The following is a 24,074-nucleotide window of genomic DNA, read 5'->3' as shown; positions in this document are numbered from 1 at the left end:
ATCATCACTCTTGACTAATCTGATTCTGCTGATCTTAATAACAACAACTGCAGGGGATTAGCTCAGTACTCTGTCCAGATAATATGTTTATTAGCCAAAATTCCTTCAGATTGTGCCGTCTGTGCACACAAGGTGCACCTATGATGGACTAGTGACTTGTCTGAACTTCTCTGTTGATTTATTGTTTAAGTGATTTATTGTTTGGCATTAAGAGTGCATTCACTCTAACACTCCACTTTAACTGAACTTTAGCTTGTTTGCCTAGAAATCTGTCCAGACATTGTTTTGTCTGAGTCTCTCTGAGATCATCAGCCCCCACCCCTACAGTGAACCCCAAAATCCATTCCCTCTTCAAACCAATAATCCCTAATCCCAGATACACGCCATTGAAGTACATTAGTGAATCATTCCTGTAATCCAGAAGTAGGAGCGACCCTAAAAGCTGCTTTTTTTTTTTTTTTTTTGCATGGGTCCCCGAGCCGCCCTCAGATGAAGTAATCAACTGGAGGATACAGCCAATTGTGTGTCATTTTAATTTGTTTCATCCCCCAGACGCCTTGAGATTGTTCTGCTGATTTTGTAATCCACGAGAGTTTAAAGCATGAAGTAATAGTGTGGCACACCAGAGGAGGTGTTTTACAGAAAGATTCACATTGAATAACATAACAGTTTCCTGTAATGTTTATGTTTTAGTTTTGTGTGAAATTACTCCTATTTTTGTTATTTTCATTTTCAGATTTTAGACTTGTTTTTAATCAGCGATTATGAAAAAATTTTAATGTTTTTTTTTGTTATTTTTACCATTTTTAAAAAAATACTAAACCACTGTAAACTTTTCATGATGGTTTAAGAATTAGACTTAAGTTGTAAATAACTGAGGTAATTTTTGTTTGTAGGTTATTTGAAGACGTTTTTTCATGTTGTCTTTGTTAGAACAGTTTGCACTGGGTATTAGAGTATTTAGGTGATGTTTATATTGAAATCTTTCATTTATTTTAAGCTTCTGGTTCCCGGATTTCATTTTTCACTTATAGTAATTTGTTAGTACCTTTTGTACCTGCAGACATAAAGACATGTTTGTTGTCACATGTGTTAATCTTTCAGTTTTTTGGTTCCTGGGAAAATGTGACTGTGAATTTTTAGATAAAAGTCAGGGGTTTTGATAGTGTAAGGGTTTCATTTGTATTATTATTATTATTATTATTATTATTATTATTATTATTATTATTATTATTATTATTATTATTATTATTATTATTATTATTATTATTATTTTATAACAAAATTTCACATAATTTTGTGACAGAGTTTTGTACAGTTTTGAGATTTGAAATGACACATTTTTGACTAATTCTGATTTCTTTTTATGACAAAACAAATACCTTTTTCTGGCTTTTCTGCCATGAGCGATAATTAATTATAAATAATTTATTACCACTCATGGGAGAAAATAAATAATTAAGTAATTCATATGAATCATTACATAAAACAAAGACAAAATGATTATGGAGTTAGGGTTTTATGCTGTCTTTAGTATCTTATATTAGCAGTTTCCTACATCAAACCTGGTGCATAACAGAGACTGAAAGATAAAATGGTAAAAAGAAACAACTTTGCCGTTTTTCATTCTGGCTTCCAGTTATCTGGTGAAATTCTTGCTCTCTCATTGTCACTTACTTGCAGCATAAGTAAACTACATGTTCGTACTTAAATTCTTTGTTCTTAAATCTAAATACAACTGCTAACAAAAAAATCAGTAACTGATTCTTTCTCCCAAAGTAACAGCTTCCACGCTGCAAACTGTTAGTTCTTACTTGTGGTATGGCCACTGATAGGTAAAATAACACTCTCTTATATCTTAGTACATCTCTAATGATGTGGTGGGCTGTAGTGGACCTCTAACTTGGCAAACATTGCCATCAAGGCAGCATCTTTTTCTGGATGGTGCCGGACTTTGTTCTCTGCACGTCCCAACAGCACTGCTTTATAGGCGCTGAGTGTGGGTGCATTCATGGTGCGAATCCAATCCAGCTTTCTTTCTTCTTTTAAAAATGTATGAAGCATCATTAAGAATAGAAGCAGACAAAACCCAGACCATTCTTTGAGCTGCTGAGATATTTTATTTGGCAAGAACACAATTGGATTCGTCTTCGAAAACTGCAGCAATGTGCCTTTAGTTCCCACATGATTAAAAAGAATAAGTGAAAGTAGGGCACTTGTAAGTGTACTGTCCTTCTGTTCCACTTTGTCTTTAACCATGTAGTTGAGGTTAAGAACAATTTTTTTTTTTTCTGTATTTGACACAAATAACTTTTGTTAGAATAAATCCAAATCAGTGTGAATTTTGTTGCATTTAGAAATCTTCACAAATCTTGCTGTCAAGACTGAATTTATAAGGTGGGATATTTAGAAAACATTAACATGGGATTTGCACAATGTAACTTATTAAACCTTATTCAACAAACAGTACTAAAAGACTTTTCTCTCTTTGCAGGTATGGTTCTTGGTATAAATGCTACGGAGCCAGACAATAACGTCAACACCACTTCCCCAGTCATCGAGGAGGACGGCCCTGTAAAGGTTAATGATGTCATGGCAACAGTAACCGGGATGAGCACCTCTGCCACTTCTGCTCCGGTCGGCTCCGTGACCCAGAGGGCGGGTCGCATGCCTCGCGGTGACAAGGACGACGCTGAGAGCAGCGGCATGTTTCCTGCTCCCACGGTGGAGAAAGTGAGCGTGGCAGCGACGCCCCAGATCATCCCAGATTCGGCTGAGACAGAGCTTCTGTTGCCTAGCAACCCACACAGAGAGGACGTCGTGAAAGGAGAGGAAGAAGGGGATGAAGAGGAGGAGGGTCTGCCACATACCGACCCACCTTGGATCAATGTCAAGGAAACTGCCATGTTTGACCTGGACCACCTTACCACCACTAATGCCCCGCCAGCCGCTGCCACTAACCCCTCCAACCCTGACGTCCTTCACGTGGACTTCTTTGACCCATCCTCTCGTGGGCGTAACCTAAACCTCGCCCCACCCTCCCCATCATCTCTGGCCCACGAGCTGCAAGGCGCAGAGGCAACTTCCTGGGCAATGCCAGAAAACTATGACTACCTTACAACCTATGAAGACGGCATGACTACCACTGTTGACGAATACAGCTACAGCACCACAACCGATGCCTATGAGACCGAAGAAGACCTCAGAGAGGCTGCAGGGTCTCCTGCTCGCTCCAGGCCTCGGGTCCCTGGGTCTGGATCCTTCATCCCTGGAGGATCATATCCTGGTGCTGCACCTAACGTTTCGCCTAATGGGTGCAGAGTGGGCTACCAGCTGATCAATGGAAGCTGCCGCTCTGCCTGTGAGATGCAGCCCAACTATTGCCTCAACGGAGGACAGTGCTACCAGCTGGATGGCGAGGAAATTTTCTGCAGGTACAAAACTCCCCTTGAATAATTTATTCACAAATTTATGCATTTTTAAAGGGCTACAATTATGTAGTTTCCAGGCACAATCAAGAAACTGTTAACTTCAGTTGGTATGAAAATGCTGTACATATCAAACATAACTTCAAAGAAATTTGATTTCTCATTTTAACGCATTGAAATTAGGCCTCTGTCTCTTTAAGAAGCTCCTTTTCTGACACTCTGCCTTTAGCACATCACCACAAAAATGCTTCTCATTTACAACATTTCTTAGGAAAGTTGAACTGAGACGTTTGCATGAGGAGCTCAGCATATGCGCACCAGGTGTTTGCTTAATGCTGGTGCCACTAGTTTATAAGGGCTGAGTGGGGAAGGTGCGAAGGAAGCATTTAGGAGGAAGGTTGACAAATATGCATGAAAGAATGAATTGTTTTTCCTCAGGGTTCAGTCAGATAGAGCCACTGCAGTAAAAAGATACTGCGGAGGTTATAACAGGGTTAGGGTTAAAATTAAGAGAACAATTTATACAAATATGATGTGATCAGAGACTGCATTCAGCTCTACTGTGTACTTAGCCAACACAGCTAGCGGTTTTTATACTTTCATTTGGATCTCAGCTTCTTCTAAAAACAGTCCAGGCACTTAAAAAAAAAAACACCCATCCATTTTGGTATTAAATTAATTGTTTAGGTGTCTGGAGAATGAGCTGTTTCTAAAAACCTTCCAATTGTTGAGTCACTGCGCCGTTACCTAGCAACCCTCGCCAAGCCCAGCCCTGTTACGTAGCAACCTAAGCAGTGGAGCTCCAGCACTTGCTCAGTTGGTTTCACTGATGTATTTGCTGTACAATGGCTGCTAGGAAAGAGAAGTGTTTTGTTATGAGAAACCACTTGCTGCATTCTTGTTGCTTTTCAGAAATATATACGTTTGTATAATTTTTTATCAGTTTGCAGCCATTTTAATGTCTGAGTATGAATATTGAGAAGAGGGCGTGGCCAGCAGCAGCTTATTTGGGTTTAAAGTGGCAAGAGGCCCTGAAACAACTCATTCTGAAAGGAGCTCAAAATAGGTAGAACTGACCAGACTGAAATCTCATTATCGAAGAATTATTTGGTACAAAAAAAATGTAATGAACATGTTTTGTGAATCCTAACCTCTACAAGGAAGCAGAATAGGTCACCTTTAACAGTGAGTGTGTGTCTGTGGAGTCTTGAGTCAGGATTAGAGCTGCTGCAGATTGGGGGGGAAGGTGATATCTGCTGTGAGTGATTTCTAATACGCTGATGGTGACTATTGAGGGGCTCCTGTCCTGAATTTGCATTTAATGAAAGGACAGTCTGTACTGAGAGTCTTCCTTTGTCAGCATATGGTTGGAAAATGATTGGTTTAAGCTTGAAATTATTAGAAAATTAGATTGAACCTGAACTGAGAATAATTTAAAAGTATGCAGTTATTCCAACGGAATATATTTGTGTTTAATGTAGCATCACATACATTCAAACAAAGAAGACAATGGATGAACCAACCAGTCATTGAAGGAAGATTTCCAATTAGTGAGCAGCTGCAAAGATTACAATGCAGATTTATGCAGAATGCCAAACAACTTCCTGACTGGAACAAATAGTACAGATATTAATTAGTTCACACCGTCTATGCAATTCTCTCACAGATTCAAAAAAACATTGAATTAAGAAAGTGCTACAAAGACAAATATCACTGAGAGGTCAGGTCTACCAGCAATAAAAGAACAAAGTCAAGGATTTATGACCTCAAGGGACCTCAAGTCAGGGGACAACAGGACTTAGAGATTTATTCCCTGTTGTGGTCATGGCCTTCATCCTATTGCTGCCCTTTTAACCCCAAGCTCTGTATGTCAGAACACAGCATTTCTATCATAAGCTGAGTTGATTTGATGTTACGCGATTATTTTTGCTTAATGCAGTTTCTGGAGGATTATACTGAGTGGTGTTTGCCAGCCTGTCTCCTCAGAGTGTGAGTCCGGCTGTATCTTTCCAGGTGCATCTGATATGTGCCTAAAAGGTTGAAATTTTATACTTCTAACCTGGAAAATTTGAATTGCTCACACTGGAAAAACGCAAAATCTTAGCAAGTACTTTTGATGTTACTTCTAGTGGAAACATCTTAGTACACTTAAAATAAGACAAAACTAACTTACAAGTGTAACTTTTCAGCAAGATACAGGAGCTTGTTTTACATCAATAATTCTGTAACATTGATCAGAAAAAGCACTAAATCCACTTGCAAATTATTTCACTTATAACAAGACATTTTCACGTGTTATAAAGGAAAGTGGGCTTCTACAGATGGGTCTAAAACTCATATGAACATGAATGGGAGAAAATCCATAATTTGGAGGAATTGACAACTGCATGTTCACTATCATAAGCTAATTTGGGCTTTAAACATACATTTCACGACCTTCAAGCTTATTATAGCTTTTCTATAATAATAATGTAATAATTTGGTTCACAAACCCTACCATAAAGATCCACACTGTTATATTAATACTGCTGTTGAAGATGTAAAAAAATGACTAAAAATCCCTGAAAACTGTAGAGAGTAAAAGAAACAATGAATATTTTATTCTTAACAGAAAACGCACAGTAGTTGTAAAAAAAACAAACTAGTGTCCATAATATTTAGAGCATATTTTGGGTGTCTGTCAGCAGTTAGTAGCAGTGATGAGCCTCCTGAGAGCGAGTCAGACAGACACTGAGAGGCATTTGACTTCTGGGCAAGAGGCAGATATGGGTCAATGGAGCGCTGGCACAGATGCTGACCAATATGGTGCTCTGTGGATGAAGCCATGATTGCATGTAGGATTACATGTGACTTGGGTTAGTATGTGAAGCATTGATTTGATTTATTCCTCATTTTCATTTTGTTTTGTGCTTGTGTGTGTGTTTGTATCTGTTGGCATTTGCCGCTTAACGTAAGCTGCTTCGTTAGCACGAGATAAATGTTTGAACTGCTGTTTACTGACCTTAAACCAGCTTACTGTAACTTTTTAGTACAGTGCACTCCACTCTTATATAATAACAAAATATCCTCAAACCTGAGCTTTTTTCTTAAATACAACTTGGGAATTTTGCCTAGATGTACCAAATTAAACTGAAACACAAACTGTTGTAGATTCAGCACTTTATCTGGTATGTAAAATAATGCAGGGATGTAAAACTCATTTTCATTCTGGGCTATATCAAGATCATGAGTTGTGCCAGAATATATTGAAAAGCTGTTAAAATATTAATGAATATCTGTGTCTCCATTTGATAAGTACATCTTAAAATTGAATACCTCCAAAATTTAATGATTGTTTTTGTGATTTTTTTTTTTTTTTTTTTTTTGCAATCAGAATCACTGATCTAGAAATATTTGCAAGAAAGTTTGTGATATTTGCGCTGTAAGATGGTAAATGTGACCCTTTGTTATTTGTTACATTGATTATAGATGTAGAAGTAAGAAATACTGCCACCTGCAGGTGGGAGGTAACATGACCAAACCCAATATGTTTGATCATTTTTGTGAAAATTATGGAATAAACTCACAATTATGCACCAGCTTGAAAAAGTGGAGAAATTTATTGATTTCACGTGAATTGCCAGAATCACAACATTTTGACTGATAAGTTAATATTTAAGCGAACTACTTTCATCTTTTAGTTTCTACATATGCGTCCTTCTCACTTTTAGAGGTCCACATAAAAAGCTGTGGTGGGCCAGATTTGGCCCCTGGCCCTGAGATTTAACACATGTTCCTTATTGTCTCTTTCGTACATAAAATACAGATGTTGGTTTATTGCAGGAGTGAATTTTATCCAGGTAAATTAGAATTTATAATAAAATGGAGAGACAAATTGAAATGTATGTGTCATTGTAGATTGATTTAATATTGTCATAACCTGAAATGTAAAATAGAGAGCTGCACAATATGCTGTTCCATATACACAGAGCTGTGAAGGAGAAAAGAAGGGTGTTAGAAAATGGATGGATGGATGATAGTGATAATATTAAGAGAGTACTGTTTTAAGTGATAAATAATTCATGGTTACAATCAAATAAGTTGGAAAAGCTCCTACTTTTAGTTTTTTTGGATGAAAATTTTGGCAGTAAATATGGAATTTGTCCTCCATGAAAAGCTAGTAGGACTAACACACAATGAGGGGGGATGATAATGAACTAACTTCACTTTTAAGGGTGACTCTCATTCCACAACTCTGATTTTCAAATTCAAGGACCTTGAACTTGATTAGTTTTGAAGTAGTTACAAAGTTCTCTTGAAAAAAGTTCAGCTAATGGTGCATTAGCTGAATTTTATGTATACAAACGCATGTTTATTCCAGAATTAATATATTCTACCATACAGAACACAAGTGAATGAAAACACAACCTAAACATGTTTAATTTTATATGACTATTCTGATTAATGGGGGTTATTTTTCATATATTCTTCTTGCAAAGCACTTGCATATTCCTTTCGTTCTACCCCAGATAGATGTTGGCATGAATTTGCCCAACCTGCCGGGGTAAAGGCTAAATGTTAGGGGTAATGAATGAAACTGGACTCAGCCTGGCTGTAAGCACTCTCTGTCAAGCGATGCATGATATTCTGCTGCCCTGGAAGGAAGCCAGGACAAACCTCTGCAGGAATTACATACTACCCAATTTTGACCCGCTCAACATTTTCTAAACTTCAATCTCATGTAATAAAAGTTGCACCATTTCCAGGTATCAGAGCAGCTTGAATTTCAACATTATGTCAACATTTAAATAATAAGTATACAATTAAGAAGATTAATCAAAGCGGGCAAGTTGTCTTTCTTTTTTTCTTTCTTTTTTTTTGTAGAGAAACTGTTTTGTCATGTGGAAAAAAGGATGTTAGCTCCCAACACCACTTTTAAAACCAACTGGATTCTGCAGCTGTAAATAATACAAATAAATATTGGCAGGAAAACCTGGTCTTTAAAAGGGAAACATTGCCCTGACATCAATAAATTACTTGAAAATTGTCTCAAAATGACAATATTATCACTTATCTCAATAATCAAAGGGACTATATAATGGAAGGCTTGTTTTTTTCTTCCTGATCAGTTATCCTAATTTGCTCCATATTGTCCATTTCCAATCCCACCGCTGTGCATCTTCACTCAGTTTATTCTGTGAGCAGTTTGTCATGAAGCTTCTCTTCCATAAGAAAGCCATTTGTCATCTATTGGACCGAGCGCATGGAACTAAATAGAAACATAGTTTTTTCTAGAGCCAGAAAGGCTGTTTTGAACGTGAAAGAAACAATTCATAACTCTTATGAGCCTGTCAATGGGGATTATTTAGAGTTACAAGTTGCCACCTCTCTATTTTAACAAAGATGTTCTTTTCTTTTACAAATCATATGCAGATATGGTAAGCTTCACTCAGTGAAAGAAAAATAGTTACATTTTGGATCAGTTTCAAGACCTTATTTTCACATTATTTATCTTGGAGCACTTTAGCTCTAAACCTCGGTCAGTTTCTCCAGCTAGGTCTTCTTCTTTAAACTATCTGTGGCATCTCCGGCGCTGGCTCCTCTGTCCCTCTCACAGATGTTATCTGACAGTGTCATAAACCACTTCCTCCTCAGGCGCTGCAGAATCAGGACCATATTCGGAGAGAGAGATGAGAAAGCAGAGGGAGCGGGTGACTGAGGGTGTGTGGCATAGAAAGAAGTAGGGAGGTTTGTGTATTGAGTGGCTTTGTAATCTGTCTTGCATTTCCCTGCAGTGTCCCTCTTAGTTTCCAGTGTCCCACACCTGCTGTCCATCTGTACACCTGTCCAGGTTTAAAGTTTTTTGCATCATAAGTGCCTTTTTCTGAATGCAATCAGGTCATTTTTGACTGTATAATATGTCAGAAAGACAGATGTAGCAAGATACATCTGAAGGACAAATGTCTGAAGGATCAAACATTTGTAAAGAGAACAAATAATTGTCAACAAGAAGTGGAAAGATGTACTGAAAGAGAGTGAGAAGTGGTGAGAAACAGAGGAGGTGGAGGAGAAACTGAGTGAGAGAATGAGTCAGAACCTTATAATGCTTGCCAGCATGGAAACGACTCAGGCGAGCCAGGTCAAATTTATTGGCGTGTGTGTGTGTGTGTGCGTGCGTGTGTTGCAGCTTGATGTAATTAAGAGAAGCTTTGAGCAGCAACAGCCGTTTGTGTCCATTTTTTGGGGGGATTTTATGCTTGCGTCATGAAAACACATGCAAGATTATGAGCGTATTAGAGATCAGTTTTAGGTGAAAGAGCATCGAGAGGTGGAGTCAGGTCAGAGGTCAAACACAGGGAAGATTTATGGCTGCAGAGGAGGCCGGGGCTGACACACACAGACTCTCACACATAGACACACACATGCACATGCAAAGCGACTGTTTGTTTTTGCCAAGTTGGATCTTGTGAACTTACTTCATCCCTAACAACGTACAAAAACATTTGCTGAAATTAACTTTTGGCTGTGTGTGCCTCTCTGCAGGTTATCGAAGCTTTGACTCTGAAGTTCACAGCTGAGATTGTAAACCTGTTTGCATGTGAAACAAACAGCTTTTCAAATGGCTTTACATCAATATGCTCTAATGAGGTTAGATCTCCATTTCTGCTTTTTGTCAACTTTAGATACCTCTGACTGCTTTATACTCTTATTTTAGAAGAAAAACTAATATGGACTTAATCTCCTTTTAATATACTTATATCAAATTTATTTGAGTGTTAAGTTTTTCTTTCCTGCAGAACAAAACCAGATGTTGAAGAAATTTATTAGGTGTTGGGTTTGTTCTGTTATAGAGCTACGTCATTCTTTAAAGTTTTAAAATATCATGTAATTGAGACTAATAGGCCAAGAAATGTTTTGTAAAGCATAACATAAATATATGTTTTCTTCTGATTTCACTCAACTCAGTCTCTCCAGAGGCCATTTGTTTTTGAGGCAAGATGTCAGCAGATAAAGACAACATGAGAAATGCAAAGTGCACAACCTTGGACCAAAAGTAGTAGCAAAAAAATTCTGTTAACAGATAAGATACATAAATACAAAATTGACGCTGGAGTTTATCAGCATATTGTTTCTTGAATTGACAACATTTACCAAGTCTGTTTTGCAAAACTATTAGTGTGTGAGAACAAAATTAAATTTATTTTGATACAACTTCAACTTTTCTAGGCTCTGTACTCTCTTTGCCTCAAGGTTTCTATTAGACTGTTCATTGATTGTTCATAATTTTTTCCATTTTGCCAAAATCCCAGTTTCAGTTGAAGAAGAGCAACCCCAGATCATTATCCTACCACCACCATCATGTATGGTTAGCATTGACCCCATGTCTTTCACTACCATTCAGTAGTAGTGAAATTTTCAGTAATTTCTGAAAATTACTCATTGACAGTAATGTACCTATTTGTGGATTTTTTTGTAGAGTGAATCTAAAATATTTAAAAGAAAACGCAGCTGGAATAGCGACACACAATGGTAGTTGACATGCAAAAAGCTGACATTTGCAAAGTGCAATAATCCTGATAATCATATCCTCATTATCACAGTATCAGTGGCTACAATAATAATATTTTAATGAATTGTTTGCATGATAATTGTTTAAGTCATTCCAAGTATCCTGACTTCACACTTTGCATGCCAACCAGATATTCACTGTGTTGGATGTATATTCTCTCTCCATTGAACGTTGTAAATCCTGATGAAAAGCAATCTCTCCAGCTGATACGTTTCTCAAACATCATATATTTTTCCCCAGTAATTGCAAAATAAATAATCTCCTGATTGACAAGGCCCCAGCTATCACCTTATTTTTTACTGTCTGGTGCAGTAAGAGGTTGTTTATGTCCATATTTGAGCTCCTAAGAGCAAACTGAGTTTCTGTAACGCTGATTTACTGCCTTCTTGTCAGGGTCATGAGCGGAGCAGTTTTGTTGAAAACATCCCTTTCAGCTTCAGCAAGAGGTTGCAGTTAAATGTGACAAGGGACCCATCTGTGAATCAGTAATTAGTTTGCAGTTTATGGTGTCGTGACTGCTCTCCAGGGATCCAGAGGTTTATGCAAATAGGTTTTGGGTACAGTTGGATTCATAGATCTCCTCTGAATGAGTCATTTGCGTCGTTAGCAGCCTCGGTGTGTATAAAACAGCAGGAATGATGGGATGTAGCCGAGTCGCGCAGACAGCGCGGCGGGAAACAATATGTAAATGTGACAAGCAAACAGAAATAAGCCAAATTAGGTGTTTATGTTTTGCTAACCAGATGTCACAAGCTGCATGCAAGAACTTACCAAGTTCACTTTCCTGCTCAGCTATGCTTTTTGCTCTAAATACTCTAAATGTTCATTTAGACTAGGACACTGATGATAAGCTTGTAAAGCAGGCAAACATCATTTGTTTGAAGATTTTGTGATGCTTTGCTCAGACCTTGAAAAAGAAAGATGTCAGCATAGTGAAAACTGATTTATTAAAATATTTAAGCTGGTTTGTTTCTCCTTCTATGTTGTTGCAAATTTTTCTTAATTTGAGATAAATTAGCAACAAGATTTATGAATTGATTTAAGATTTATTAATTAAATAATTAAGCCTAGATTTATGGATTGAATTCATAAATGGTGCCGTGACTGCTCTAGATTTATGAATTAAGTTCATAAATCTAGGCTGAAGAAAATGTGTCCTCCTCTCAGCAGATAGATGAGCTGCAGAATACTCACAGGTAAGGATAACTAAACTCAACCTTTGAGTGAGTTTAAAAGTTTTGTTTGACTCCCCTGAGATGCCTGAATTGACTTCAGCTTAATGCCAATTAGGAGCTACAAGCTTAATCCAGTGTCCTTCAAAGTGCAACCACAGTTGACAGTCAATATGTAAATTTCCCCTTAGGTGGTTTGAACACCCACCAAGCTTGAACTGTGAGAGAAAATTGGGGCAAAGCCACAAGAGTTTCAAGATATTGATCTTGGGTTTCATTTTGTGTCTTTCAAACCTTATCCAGACTTCTCCAGCCCTGTGAAGAACAGCTCAGATTAATCTGCCAAGGTTTTTGCTATTTTTTTTAATGAATTCCAGTGAAATTGTATCATTTGACTAATGTTTACAGGATATTTTTTCCCTTGTCCTCCCCAACCCTGATGCATTGCCCCTTCTGAGGGTTCTCCACCCAGTGATGTAAAGACTAAAACAATGAAGTTCTGCAATGGAAACCAAGTTATGTAGCTATTTTCCATGAGTTTTACCTCATTCTGACTCAATGGTGGGCACATCTTTTCTCATATAAATAAATCTAAAAAAGGTCCAACTGTCTTGTTTAAATGACTAATCGGGTGAGATCAAACTCCAGTCTTTCCTCCTTCTCTCTGTCAACCTTGTAAAATCTTTTCCAGTGTTTTAATCTTTGCCTCAGATTGACCCTTAGTTTCCCTTTCCCTCCCAAAGCCCCTAGCGAATGAGAAAGTTTCCAATTATTTGGGAACAGAAAGTCAAATGTGGATTGCAGTTCATGTTACTGATTTTTTTTTTCTTTAGAAGATCCTGAGTCTCTCCTGTCCTCTGCTGGCCTTTTAAACACACATTCAGCCGCTTCTGGATACTCAACTCAGTTCTTTTCTTCCTCCTCTGCAATCCTGACACAAAAAAATATCAGCTTTAGGCAGGACATGTTTAAAAATAGTTCTATTTTTTTTATGCAAATCTGGACTTAATGCTAATATATTCAACACTCTCCTGTCAGTTCAGATGCAGCTTGTTTAGGTTTTACCTTCTGGTAATTTTACACAGAAATAGAATTTCAAATTTATTTTTTTTAATATAGATTGTTGTCTCGTGAAGTTCTGGACTCAAAATGATTTCTTTTGACCTATGGCTCAACGTTGCCTCTATGGCTGTGGAGAAAGAAAATGGTTATTTAAATATCCCATTATAGCAACAACCCAGATCCAGCATAAGAACTGGTCCAGTGGGAAAACACTGGAAAGCTTCAGTTTTACCTGTAGGAGAGATGAATGGTTGTTGCTTAGCTGCAGGAAACATGAAGTAAGAACATAAGGAGAGACAGAACGCATTTTGACAAGGTCGTAGGAAGGTTAAAGGGGAACAACCTAACAGAAGTTATAGGCCCAAAGCATACAAAGAAGCAGATCTGCGCAATGTGTTACATCTAAAAAGAAGAACATGACAGAGTGGGAAATGTTCCCAGAATCCGTCTGTCCAACAATAGCAACAAAGACCTAATTTAAGATAATAGCTAATTTCTTGACTTTTTAAATCAGGTTCCAGAAAGCAATGTTTACTTTGTTTTATTTTTTATAAAGTAGAAAACATTTTTCAAGGCTTTATTCAAATTTCAACTAATAATAATGAGTCAATTATGTAATTATTTGGGAGTAGCATGTACATAAGCATAATTGACAGCAGTAAGACATTCCTCCTGGCTGTGATTGGTTGTTTCTGACCTGGAGCTGTGCATTTCTCCAGATGCCAGTAGAACCACAGGGAGGCAGCAGGAGGAGGAGCTCGATTTTTTTACTCTCTGCTTATTCCTGTTTGTCACGTTCCATTCTTCCTCAGAAAATCAACCCAGCATAGATCTTATTGTGCTGCAGCACTATTTGTACCATATACTCCTCTAGAATGAAACAGACCCATGTTCTAGCTTAATTAGGTAAACAGTCAGAGGATTTACAATCTTGTATTCTTTTTTTTTCTCTTTCCCAGTGCCAGTTCTTCTGTGGTTCTTTTAGATTTTGATATTACTTCTCATATGGCTGCGGGAAGCCATAGCAACATAGATAATGACGGGTAGGAGAGTGAATAAAACTGTAATGGGATGTGTGGTGACTTCATAGTGGGAATATCTGTTGCTGGCGTCTCGTGTAAACCACAGAAGTGTTGGGAGCTTTTGAACAAACTTGACAGTAGAAGCTCTTTCGTCCCTGTTGAAAAGTTCGGCTCCTTTGGTTTCTCTTTGTAGCTGCTTTAGGTTTTAAAGTTTTTCAGGGATTAAGACATTCACAATGATTGACCTGAGCCAAATTTATTCGAAAGTAAAAGATTTTGACAGCTAGCCTTATATTGCCCCAACAGTCTTATTAATTAGATCAGAAATCATCTGTTTGTTTTATCTTAATCCTATAGACTTCTATGAAAACACAAGGCTTCATCTATTTGTACTTTATTTTCTGTTTCTGTGTGTCTTAAACTGCTGTTTTTGTTTTTCTATCCAACAATGACAGATATTGTTGGCTGCATTCAAATACACATGATAAATGTATGTTTATAAGCTCTTAGCAAAGATAACTTTATATAATTGCTATGTAGTACTATTGCAGTCTGGTTGTCTATTAACCAGACTGGATAATTTTCAAACTTTATGGAGACTAAGCTGCGTCTTGCTGGTTCAAATCTCAAAAAAGTATTTTTTTTTTGGTCACCTAATCCACCATATGTAAACACTTACAAACGGTGGTTTCTACAACACTTTTCTGTGTGGAAGTGGTTAAAATGTGAAAAAATCTAAAAGTAGTAAACCGAGGGTTTTAAAATTGAGATCAGAGGAAGCACAACGTTAAAAGAAGCTATTTAAGAGAAAGCTGTAGTTACTACAATATGCTATGACTGAATTCCTTACCAAGTATGTCCATAAAGTCATTGGACGTTTATCTGACTGGCCAAATATATTATTGCCAGATATTGCCTCCTACTATTCCTTTTGCTGCTGCAATATTGTGCAAATAGAAAATGTGATGATTGAATTTTCCTCTGATTCTAATATCAATACTTAATAACCAGATAAAGGCTGGACAATTGTGCTTTAAATGCTGTACATATATTGTTTCAAATTATATGTCTCAAAAGAAAAACAGAACTGGCCAATATTAACACTTTAACTTTCAGCATTTCTTTGCAAATCCACCTTTTACAAATGAACTAATTTAGAGCAAAATGAAAAAAGGAAATACTAGGAATAAAACCAACTCATGAGTTTTTCTAAAGCATTGGTTAAAGCAAAACAGATTTTTTGTGGGCAAAAACAAAGGAGTTGCCTGAGTCTGCAGGAGAAGAAACCCTAATTTCTTTGTTTATGACGATCAGAAACCTGGTTGTTGACATTCTCCTTTTCCTCACTGACTCAAATGTCTCCAGGTTGTAACTATTGATTTACTTTGACTTAGTGAATACGTTCATTGATCCTGCCGGCATCACTACTCCATCAGCAGACCACATGTTACTACACTATAGTGAGAAAGAAAATTCTTTTTAGCTTAAAGGAACTTTCATTTTGACAACTAACTGCAGCAGGGATGACTGCAAACAATGTTTATTGGCAGTTCTTTTTCAACAGAAGCACAGTGTGCCATTCACCAAACTGTGTGTGTGTAGTTTCTAATGTCACAGTTCTGCGGTGCTAATACCTTGTCAGAGATAATTAAGTTCACGTATGTCTTCACCTTCCTCATTTTAATAATAAACCAAGGTGAAAACAATTTGGCTGCACAACCTAAAAGAGGGAGATCTGCATCAGCTGGAGCTCTTTGGAGAGAAGTAGGACAACGAAAGAGCGGCAGTGAGTAGGAAAATACATTTTCAAAAAGACAAACGGCAGGAGAGGGATTAGAGAAACAAGGGCAGGAATACAGAAGAGGAATGTTCAGCTGGATGCTAAAGAGGATTTTCCCCTCTCATTCTCGGCTCGCCTGTAAAGGCATGGCATGTCAGCTCCATGTCTGCTCCGTTTGCTGCTCAGCTGGGTTGCCATAGAGACCAGCACATAATTTTCCCTCCTCGTCCTTTCTGCATCCCTCTATTCTCCTTTTATTTCCCTCTCTACCCGCACTCTCGCCCTCTCTCCGTCTCGCGCCGACTTACATAAACCTCTTCTTTTGTACAAACACAGAAACACTCAGAGGTTGAGTGCACTGAAGTCTCCTTGAAAATGTGATATCAGTCTCCATCGCTACCCTCTCTCCTCCTCGCACACATGCCCACACACTCAAAATGTCTCCTGGCTCTTTGGCAGCTCTTCCTCTCCGCTGGCAAATGAAAGAAAGATATTCAGGAAGGATTCAGGAAAACAAGCCGTGAAGGGAACGCACCTACATGTGCAAAAGCGTATGGGATCATCAAACTTCAAACTTTTCGTTCTTTTTACAACGTCTTCATCACTGTTCCTCTATAGAGACATGTTACAGAGAATGTGAAAAGACAGCAGCACATGTCTTGCTCAGTTTTCACTTGAAGCTACCCTTTTTCACCCCAGTTGGCTGTGAAAGCGATAAAAATCTTTATAAAAATATATAAGCAGCTATCATAGCCAAGATTGAGAAATCCAGTAACAATGAACATAGTACTTCTCTCCCAAATGATAAAAGTGAATAAAGAGTATATCATTATAAAGAGTGATAAAGAGTTATATATATATATATATATATATATATAAGTTTTAAAGTACTTTGAAAGCTTTGTTAGGTTTTACAAATAGGTTTTATCCATAATGTATTTTCAAATTTCACAAACATTTTTGTTCATGCTTATATTGTTAGAAAAAAAATACCATCTTGTAAAATATTCCATTGCCATGTTTGTTTCTGAGTGAGACAAGATTATCCTCAGATCAGATAAAGTTTATTATAATGTAATGAAATATTGTATTTGGTCGGATGGATGGATGGATGGATGGATGGATGGATGGATGGATGGATGGATGGATGGATGAATGGATGGATGGATGGATGGATGGATGGATGGACCAGTCTTTCTCCTATTTTTGAATTAATTTCATCCTTAGTCGTTATTACATAAAAAAGAACTCCATTTTTAACTGTCTCTGTCTTTTTGATACTCTGATTACATCAAAGTCTGCCAGTCCTTTCAATTTTCATGACTGCTATCTTCTGTCATTGTCTGTGCCAATCAAAAGGTTAATGATAAAATGCATTTTGATCTCTTTGTGCAGCACCCTATGACCATTTTTATAGTGAAATCAACTGAATAAAAGCGATATTGGGCTCCCAGCTCTCTGATTTTTTCCAAACTTTACAGGAACACATAGTTTGTTTTGACGTCATGACGAATGAGGACGCTTTCTGAACGCCATGTGCAAAGGGTCAGTAGTTTCATGAGGTATTATGTTTGCCATTTTCATGACAAACTTTGGGTGGACAAAGTCATCTGCCTCTTTGGTTCTGGTCTCCTCCCCAGGCGAACTCTGCACTTTACCAGACACTTATAAGAGGAGCATGGGACTCAGATGGTATCTGTGTGTATCTTGTGTGTGAGTCCACATGTGTGGTTTGTTAAATCTTATAAATATCTTTTCTGACTTGACAGCTGCTGGGTGCGCATTTGTGAGCTAAAGCTGCCATCTGTATGGAAAATCGCCTCAGGTGGTTTTTCCTTGTTCACGTTCCATTGTCAGTGAGGCTAAGTACAGTCTTTATCTTTTCTGAATCAGGCATTAATCAAACTCTGTGGAAAAAAGCTTCAGCAGTAAATAACTTTATTGCTAGGCTTATGTAATATCCTTTTAATCTCTCTTACTCACGTAGGAATTTCTACTTCTTTGTTATACTGTTTGCAGAGTTGGGTCTCCACACAGCTCTTTCTACATCATCTCACGCTGAGGTCTTCACGATAACTGGGTCACTGTGACATGTCAATTCTTTACTGTTTCCATCACTTTGTTGTAGATGTCCTGCTGTGTTTGAGACATTGTTCTGTTCATCATCTGTTTTTACTTCAAGCAACAGCTTGTCCAACAGATTCCCTCACATTTGACTCTACAATGCATTACTTTGTAAGGAAGTGCATGTAGAAGTCAACGACTGTATGGTCCAGTGGTTGCAGAATAAGCCTTAATCATCATCCTTCCACCTCCATGCTTGACAGTTTTATGTTTTGTTTGTTCAGTTTTTACTAAATATGAACTGGACATTATGATTAAACATCCAGTAGACTCTTTTACAGATATATTGTGGTTCATAGAAAGGAGGAATTTGTTAGCTTAGGTCATGCTGCAACACAGAAGAGTTTTCTTCTGTTAACTCTTATTAACATGGCTACCTGTTCGGTCTGTTTCTGTCATTGTATGTTTTAATACACTAAACAATGCCTGCAGAGCCTAAAAGGAGCTCCTTGATTTTTTGGACATTTTTTAAACTTGAGGTCCTTCCCAAGTTGACTGTTTCTCTGTGGTTATTGCTGATGTTGTTCTGTCTTCTGTATATATGTATGCTCCAGCTTTCACAGAGGTGGTAACAATGATATCAGTCAATTAATAATACTTATTTGAATTCCAGCACTTGGCTGCTAATTTGCCCCCTGTTGATCTTGTTCATGCTAATCCCATGAGTGTATATTAGTAGCAATACAATTTCCCTAATAACGTAATATATGTAATTACTAATATCAAAATATTTGAACAATCCTACCCATAATACTCGAGAAGGTGCAAATGGCAAGTTTAAATCCATTTGGAACTTTTTGACATTTCTTGTTTTGCTCACCTTTTCCTTTCTCTTGACTCTTTCACCATGATCCCCCTTGTCTGTCTTTGTTTCAGATGCAATGTCCAGGACTACATTTGGCACAAAGGTGCGCGCTGCGAGTCGGTGGTGACTGAGTTCCAGGTGATGTGCCTCGCCGTGGGCGCCTCGGCCCTGGTGGTCTTGCTGCTCTTCATGATCATCGTCTGCTTCGCCAAAAAACTCCACGTGCTCAAGACGGAGAATAAGAAGTTGCGCAAGCGCAGGTGAGACAAATCCATCAGTTTTCTAATAAAGGAAAAGTAGAAGATGTGAAGTTTTAGATTCTTCTTTTCTTGCCTAAATATTTTTTTGGTTAAAGCGTCTGACTAAGACCTTTTGACCTTTGGCAGAAATTATCTTCAGATGACGGAGGAGTTGGCAACCACTAGTTGAAAACAATTTTTCTACTATTTAGAAGGAGACTGTAGCTGCTACAAGCTTCAATATTCAACGTTTGCAATGTCTGTGGCGTTGCATTTGTAATTATAATCAGGGAAAGATTCATTAATTGCAGAAGAAATCGGACAGATCAGAGCTTTTATAAAATATTAGACATTCACTGAGGATTACAAAAGAAAATTCTGAGATTGGGATAGAAAATAAAAAAGGCATTGAATGTAACCAACTTCATGTGTCCTTCAAAGAAGTACAGAAAGATCCGGCTGACAGTCTGTTGCACTTTCAGTGGAGGAATTGTGTTGCAGCTGCAACACAAAGGCGGTAGGGGTTGTTGACCAACTGATCATATATCCCACTGACAAAACTCTTTACAGTTATTAAATTCTAACCCTATCATTAACTTAGTCATTAAACTTAAATTGTAAGCAGATTTGATTTTGCAGCCCAGTTCCAAACAATTTTGCAACAGTAGTTGCGTGTAAATTAACCACAAAATTGCACAAATTGAAATTACAAAAATAAATTAGATTAATGGAAACATTAAATAAAAATCTTTTCCAGTAGTATATGGTGTGTGTTTTTTGGCCTTATCAAAATGGATGTATTCCGCAAAAACTGCAAAACTTCACATTACACGACTCACGTGATATACACAGCTGGATGTTGCTACTCGTGGAAGATGGGCCATAGCAATTTTCCTAAATGGCTGCAAACGTAACCTCTCCCAGATGTGAGAGACTTGCTGCTCCTGTGCCTGACTAAGACGCCAACATCTCCTCTGATGGCTGATAGATAATAACAGAGCGCTATTGCTGAAATATGAATGTATTTCATTTAACATCCCTTGCTGCCATGATTTTTAATGACTTATCATGTGAACAGGCTTATTCACACATGATTTTAATTTAATTTTGTATTTAGTGGAAAGATTACAACTGTGAAATTGTGTTTTTTTTTTATACAAGCAAAGATATGTCAACAAATATTTGGACATATTTGTAATAGAAACACAGGTACTCATGTACCTATATAACAGATACAGCAGCTAGAATCTGGTGACAGTTTCTAGCCGTCACCAACAACAAGCACAAAATGTTCTTTAGAGATTCAATTATGGATTTCTAACTGATCTGCAGGTGACAAAAAGTTGGTTTGCTTCAATATTCAGTCCTTCAGCCGTCTAAAATGGCACTACAATCCTACAAGATAGCAAAAAATTACCATCTTCTTACTTTATTTCCAGATTACTAGAATATTTGTTTGATAATGTGTAGAAATGAATAAAATGAACAACAGTTTTTCAGGATTGTATGTATTCCAGTATGAATTAAAATGTATCTTGCACCATATGGTGGCCCTTAATCTCCCTAGAATTTGCATTGTTGTATTCTTTTGAATGTTGAATATCTTTAACTGGTAATGAGCAAAGGTTACGAGTGAGGACAGAAAATCCAGATATATACTTTTATATATATATATATATATATATATATATATATATATATATATATATATATATATATATATATATATATATATATATATATATATATATATATATATATATATATATATATATATATTCAAATCAAGGACAAAAAAAGAGGATAGATATGTTTGAGATTGCTGAGTAGGGGGATGGGCGAGCTTAAAAAGACACTGACAAGGACAGTTTGAGTGTGGTGGGAAGTTGAAGGGATGGTAGATCGAAGAAAATGAAGAGGGAGGAGGTGAGAAAGGGAGTATAGACACCAGTGAGCAAGAATCAGCCTGAGAAAAAGGCCAGTGAGGCGATTCAGCAGGAATGAATCTTACTAGAAATATAGATACTGTAAATAACCAAGCAAATGCTCTTCAGAAATTATTTCAGTGAATATTGAGACCCAACCATACCAATAAAACATTCTTTCCATGCTATTTATTTACATAGAATCTATGTTCCTTTCCTTAACATATTATTTCCTAAATAGAAGGGAATAATAAGCTCCTCAACAGAGTGAAGAGCTGGAGAGTATTACAGCATTTACACAATACTTTAAAATAAACAATGATTACAATAACTTCTAGCAGCTCCTATCTTACCAACTGTATTCTTGAAAATTGTGTGACATTAATAAAAATGATGACTTGGTGCTGCTTTTGTTTCTATTTGGCCTTTTCAAGACAGGGAACATCAGTCTAACAGATTTGGAAAATTTTAGACTGCAGTTTTACAGAGTACAGTGTAGAAGCCTTTGTTCAGCCAGCTGACTAGCAGTGGGCAGCAATCATTGGGGGAGGGATTACACTGGAAAACTCCAGTCACTCCAGTACTTTCTCTGCTCCCTCTTTAAAATAAATGTAACCTCTTGTACATTGGTGTCAGATGCCTTAAAGCAACGTCCAGTTTAAGTTCAGCCAAAGAGGCTTATGTAGCTCACTAATCCCTGCTGATTCGCCTTCCACATTCGATTCGCCTGCATGGCTGTTAAAGTAACTGATTTATACACCAATTTTCTCCTAATTAGTAATACCCTCTTTGCTGCTTCTCTGATTTATGCACTCCTTGAGCGGTCCCACACTTTTGGTAGACGGCCATGTCTTGCTTTGGAGTGACTCATTTCAGTTTTGGACGATGGATTGAACACTGCTCCATTAAATGTTCAAAGCTTTGAATGGTTTTCATAACCTTCTCCACCACTTTAACGCTGACCTGTCTGGTGTATCTAATTAGGATTTACTAATTAGTTGTCATGTTATTGCAGTGATTTGATTTTATTTGCTATGATACTGATCAGAATTTTGGTTGTAAAAAATGTAGAAAACCATGACTAATTTTCTTTTCCATTTCACAGTTATGAACCTAGTTAGTCTACTGCATAAAATCTCATGAAAGTTTCTGATTATGACTTGACAAAGTGAGAAAAAGTTTAAAAAGTATAAATACTTTTGCAAAAAAAAACAAAAAAAAAAAAACTGTAGATTTATGATGCATTGCTAATTCTAAAGAGGGACTTGCTGTGTTGTAACCTCAAAATCTTTGCATAAAGCTAAAAACCCTGCAATTTATTTGGTGCACTGTATCCTGAAGAAAATATTGTTGGAAAGGCAGCAGCAGGAGAAAAAGAGAGCAACAGAGTAAAGAGCTGGACTGGATGTAAAAAGCAGTAGGAGTAGGTTGGGGTTATTTTGCCCTTACTTCAATGGTGCTCGTGTTTTGATGCTGATCTCCGTGGCAACAAAGCAGTTGCTGTCGATGTGCAACAGCCCAGCGACTGAGCACCGCGAATGCAAATGGGAACCAAAGGATCACAATCTCCCACGCTGCAGGGTTTATTTTTAGGACTGCAGGCAGGGATATCATGCTAGTTGTGTGGAGGAGATTAAAGTCAGTAGTAAGGTGGAAAAGTGGTGCAGTGACTAGCATCCATATTGCTAGCTTGCAGAAATAAAAATAAAAAAATGTGAAGAGAGGGTGATGTCATTGGGACTGTGGATCCAGCTGAAAGTAGGGCAGTTTGAAGAGGAGGAGGGGAGGGGAGCGGGAAACAGATGGAGGAGGTGGGGTTGACCTACATACAGCTGTGCAACCTGAGGGGTGTGAGCTACGGGGTGCTGCATGAAAGAAAAAACACTGCCTCATCAAGTGGTGGGTTTTAAAAAATCGATGAGAAGAAGGTAGAGGAGATGGAGGACGGCAGATTAGGAGAGGAGAATGGAGGGAAAGATGAGGATGGGGGAGTGACGGCGAAAGTGTTGCATGAAGGAAGGAAACAGAGAGCGAAAGACGAAGAGGAGAGGGCAGCTTTGGGGAGAAAAACTCAGCATGAAACACTCAGAGGAGCGTGTTTGGTGCTGAAAAGGCTCATGAATACTTGAAACTCCCACACTCCCCATCTGCTGTGAGTTTCTGTGGAGCGTCTTGAGATCAGACGAGATCCTGGTCAAGAATGGAGAGAGACAAAGGAAACAAAGACCGATGGAGGATTTTAAATGCTCATTCCTTTAAAAGTAACTAATGAAAAAGTGTTTTTTTATACTCACATCAAATTGAATCCTGAAACTGAACTCATTATCTGTTGTCCCTGATTTAATGAGTATATTTAGCTGTCAGTTCTCTGCTTTGACACACATCATTATTTTCTGGTCAAACGCTTATCGACCAGAAATGTAACAGACACAAAGATAATTCAATAGTCCAGTAGTTAATAATAACCTGGTGAGCTATTCATCTACCGGTAATATGTAGTGCTTGTGTAGACTTTATCTGAATCAACAAGGCCACTCAACTGAAATGTAGATTTGGTAGTGCTGAATTAAAAGCAGCTAAATGACGATTAAACAGCTGGAGGTCCTGCTGTTTAACAAAAACTGAATCATGATACCTGATGAGGAATATTCTGATTAGGCCCGAGCAGCAAAGCGCTGCGAAGGCCTATTGTATCTGTATTGTTTATTATTCTTTTTCTTCCACCCTCTTTGGAGGCCTTTTTGGAGGCTTTATCATATTCAAAAACTCACCAAACTTGGCGGACGCGTAAAGCCTATTTAAAAATTTCGTATTTTAAGGTCGTTGCAAAAATCGCCAAAAAAATGGCTCAACAGCGCCACCTAGAAATTTTCAAAAGACCCTTTTCTATTCACTTACTTTGTCGTAGAGACTTGAAATTTGGTACAGTTGTAGAGCTCCCCAAGACGCTCAGAATTTACAATTATTG

General features: G+C 37.6%; 1 protein-coding gene across 10 annotated transcripts in view; it reads left to right on the top strand.

The window, feature by feature from the left end:
* cspg5a (chondroitin sulfate proteoglycan 5a) overlaps window positions 1-24,074 on the top strand; it is a 62,099-nt gene that overhangs the window by 24,715 nt on the left and 13,310 nt on the right. For all 10 annotated transcript variants that reach the window (XM_044116585.1, XM_044116581.1, XM_044116579.1 and 7 more), the window contains exons 2-3: window positions 2,495-3,434; window positions 19,014-19,202. In XM_044116585.1, the coding sequence (XP_043972520.1) occupies window positions 2,495-3,434; window positions 19,014-19,202 (1,129 nt within the window). The remainder of the gene's footprint in view (window positions 1-2,494; window positions 3,435-19,013; window positions 19,203-24,074) is intronic.

The sequence above is a fragment of the Gambusia affinis genome, linkage group LG05 (assembly GCF_019740435.1).
Source record: "Gambusia affinis linkage group LG05, SWU_Gaff_1.0, whole genome shotgun sequence".
NCBI lineage: Eukaryota > Metazoa > Chordata > Actinopteri > Cyprinodontiformes > Poeciliidae > Gambusia > Gambusia affinis.
The sequence above is the reverse complement of the archived record's forward strand: the minus strand, read 5'-3'. Positions and strand labels throughout refer to the sequence as shown.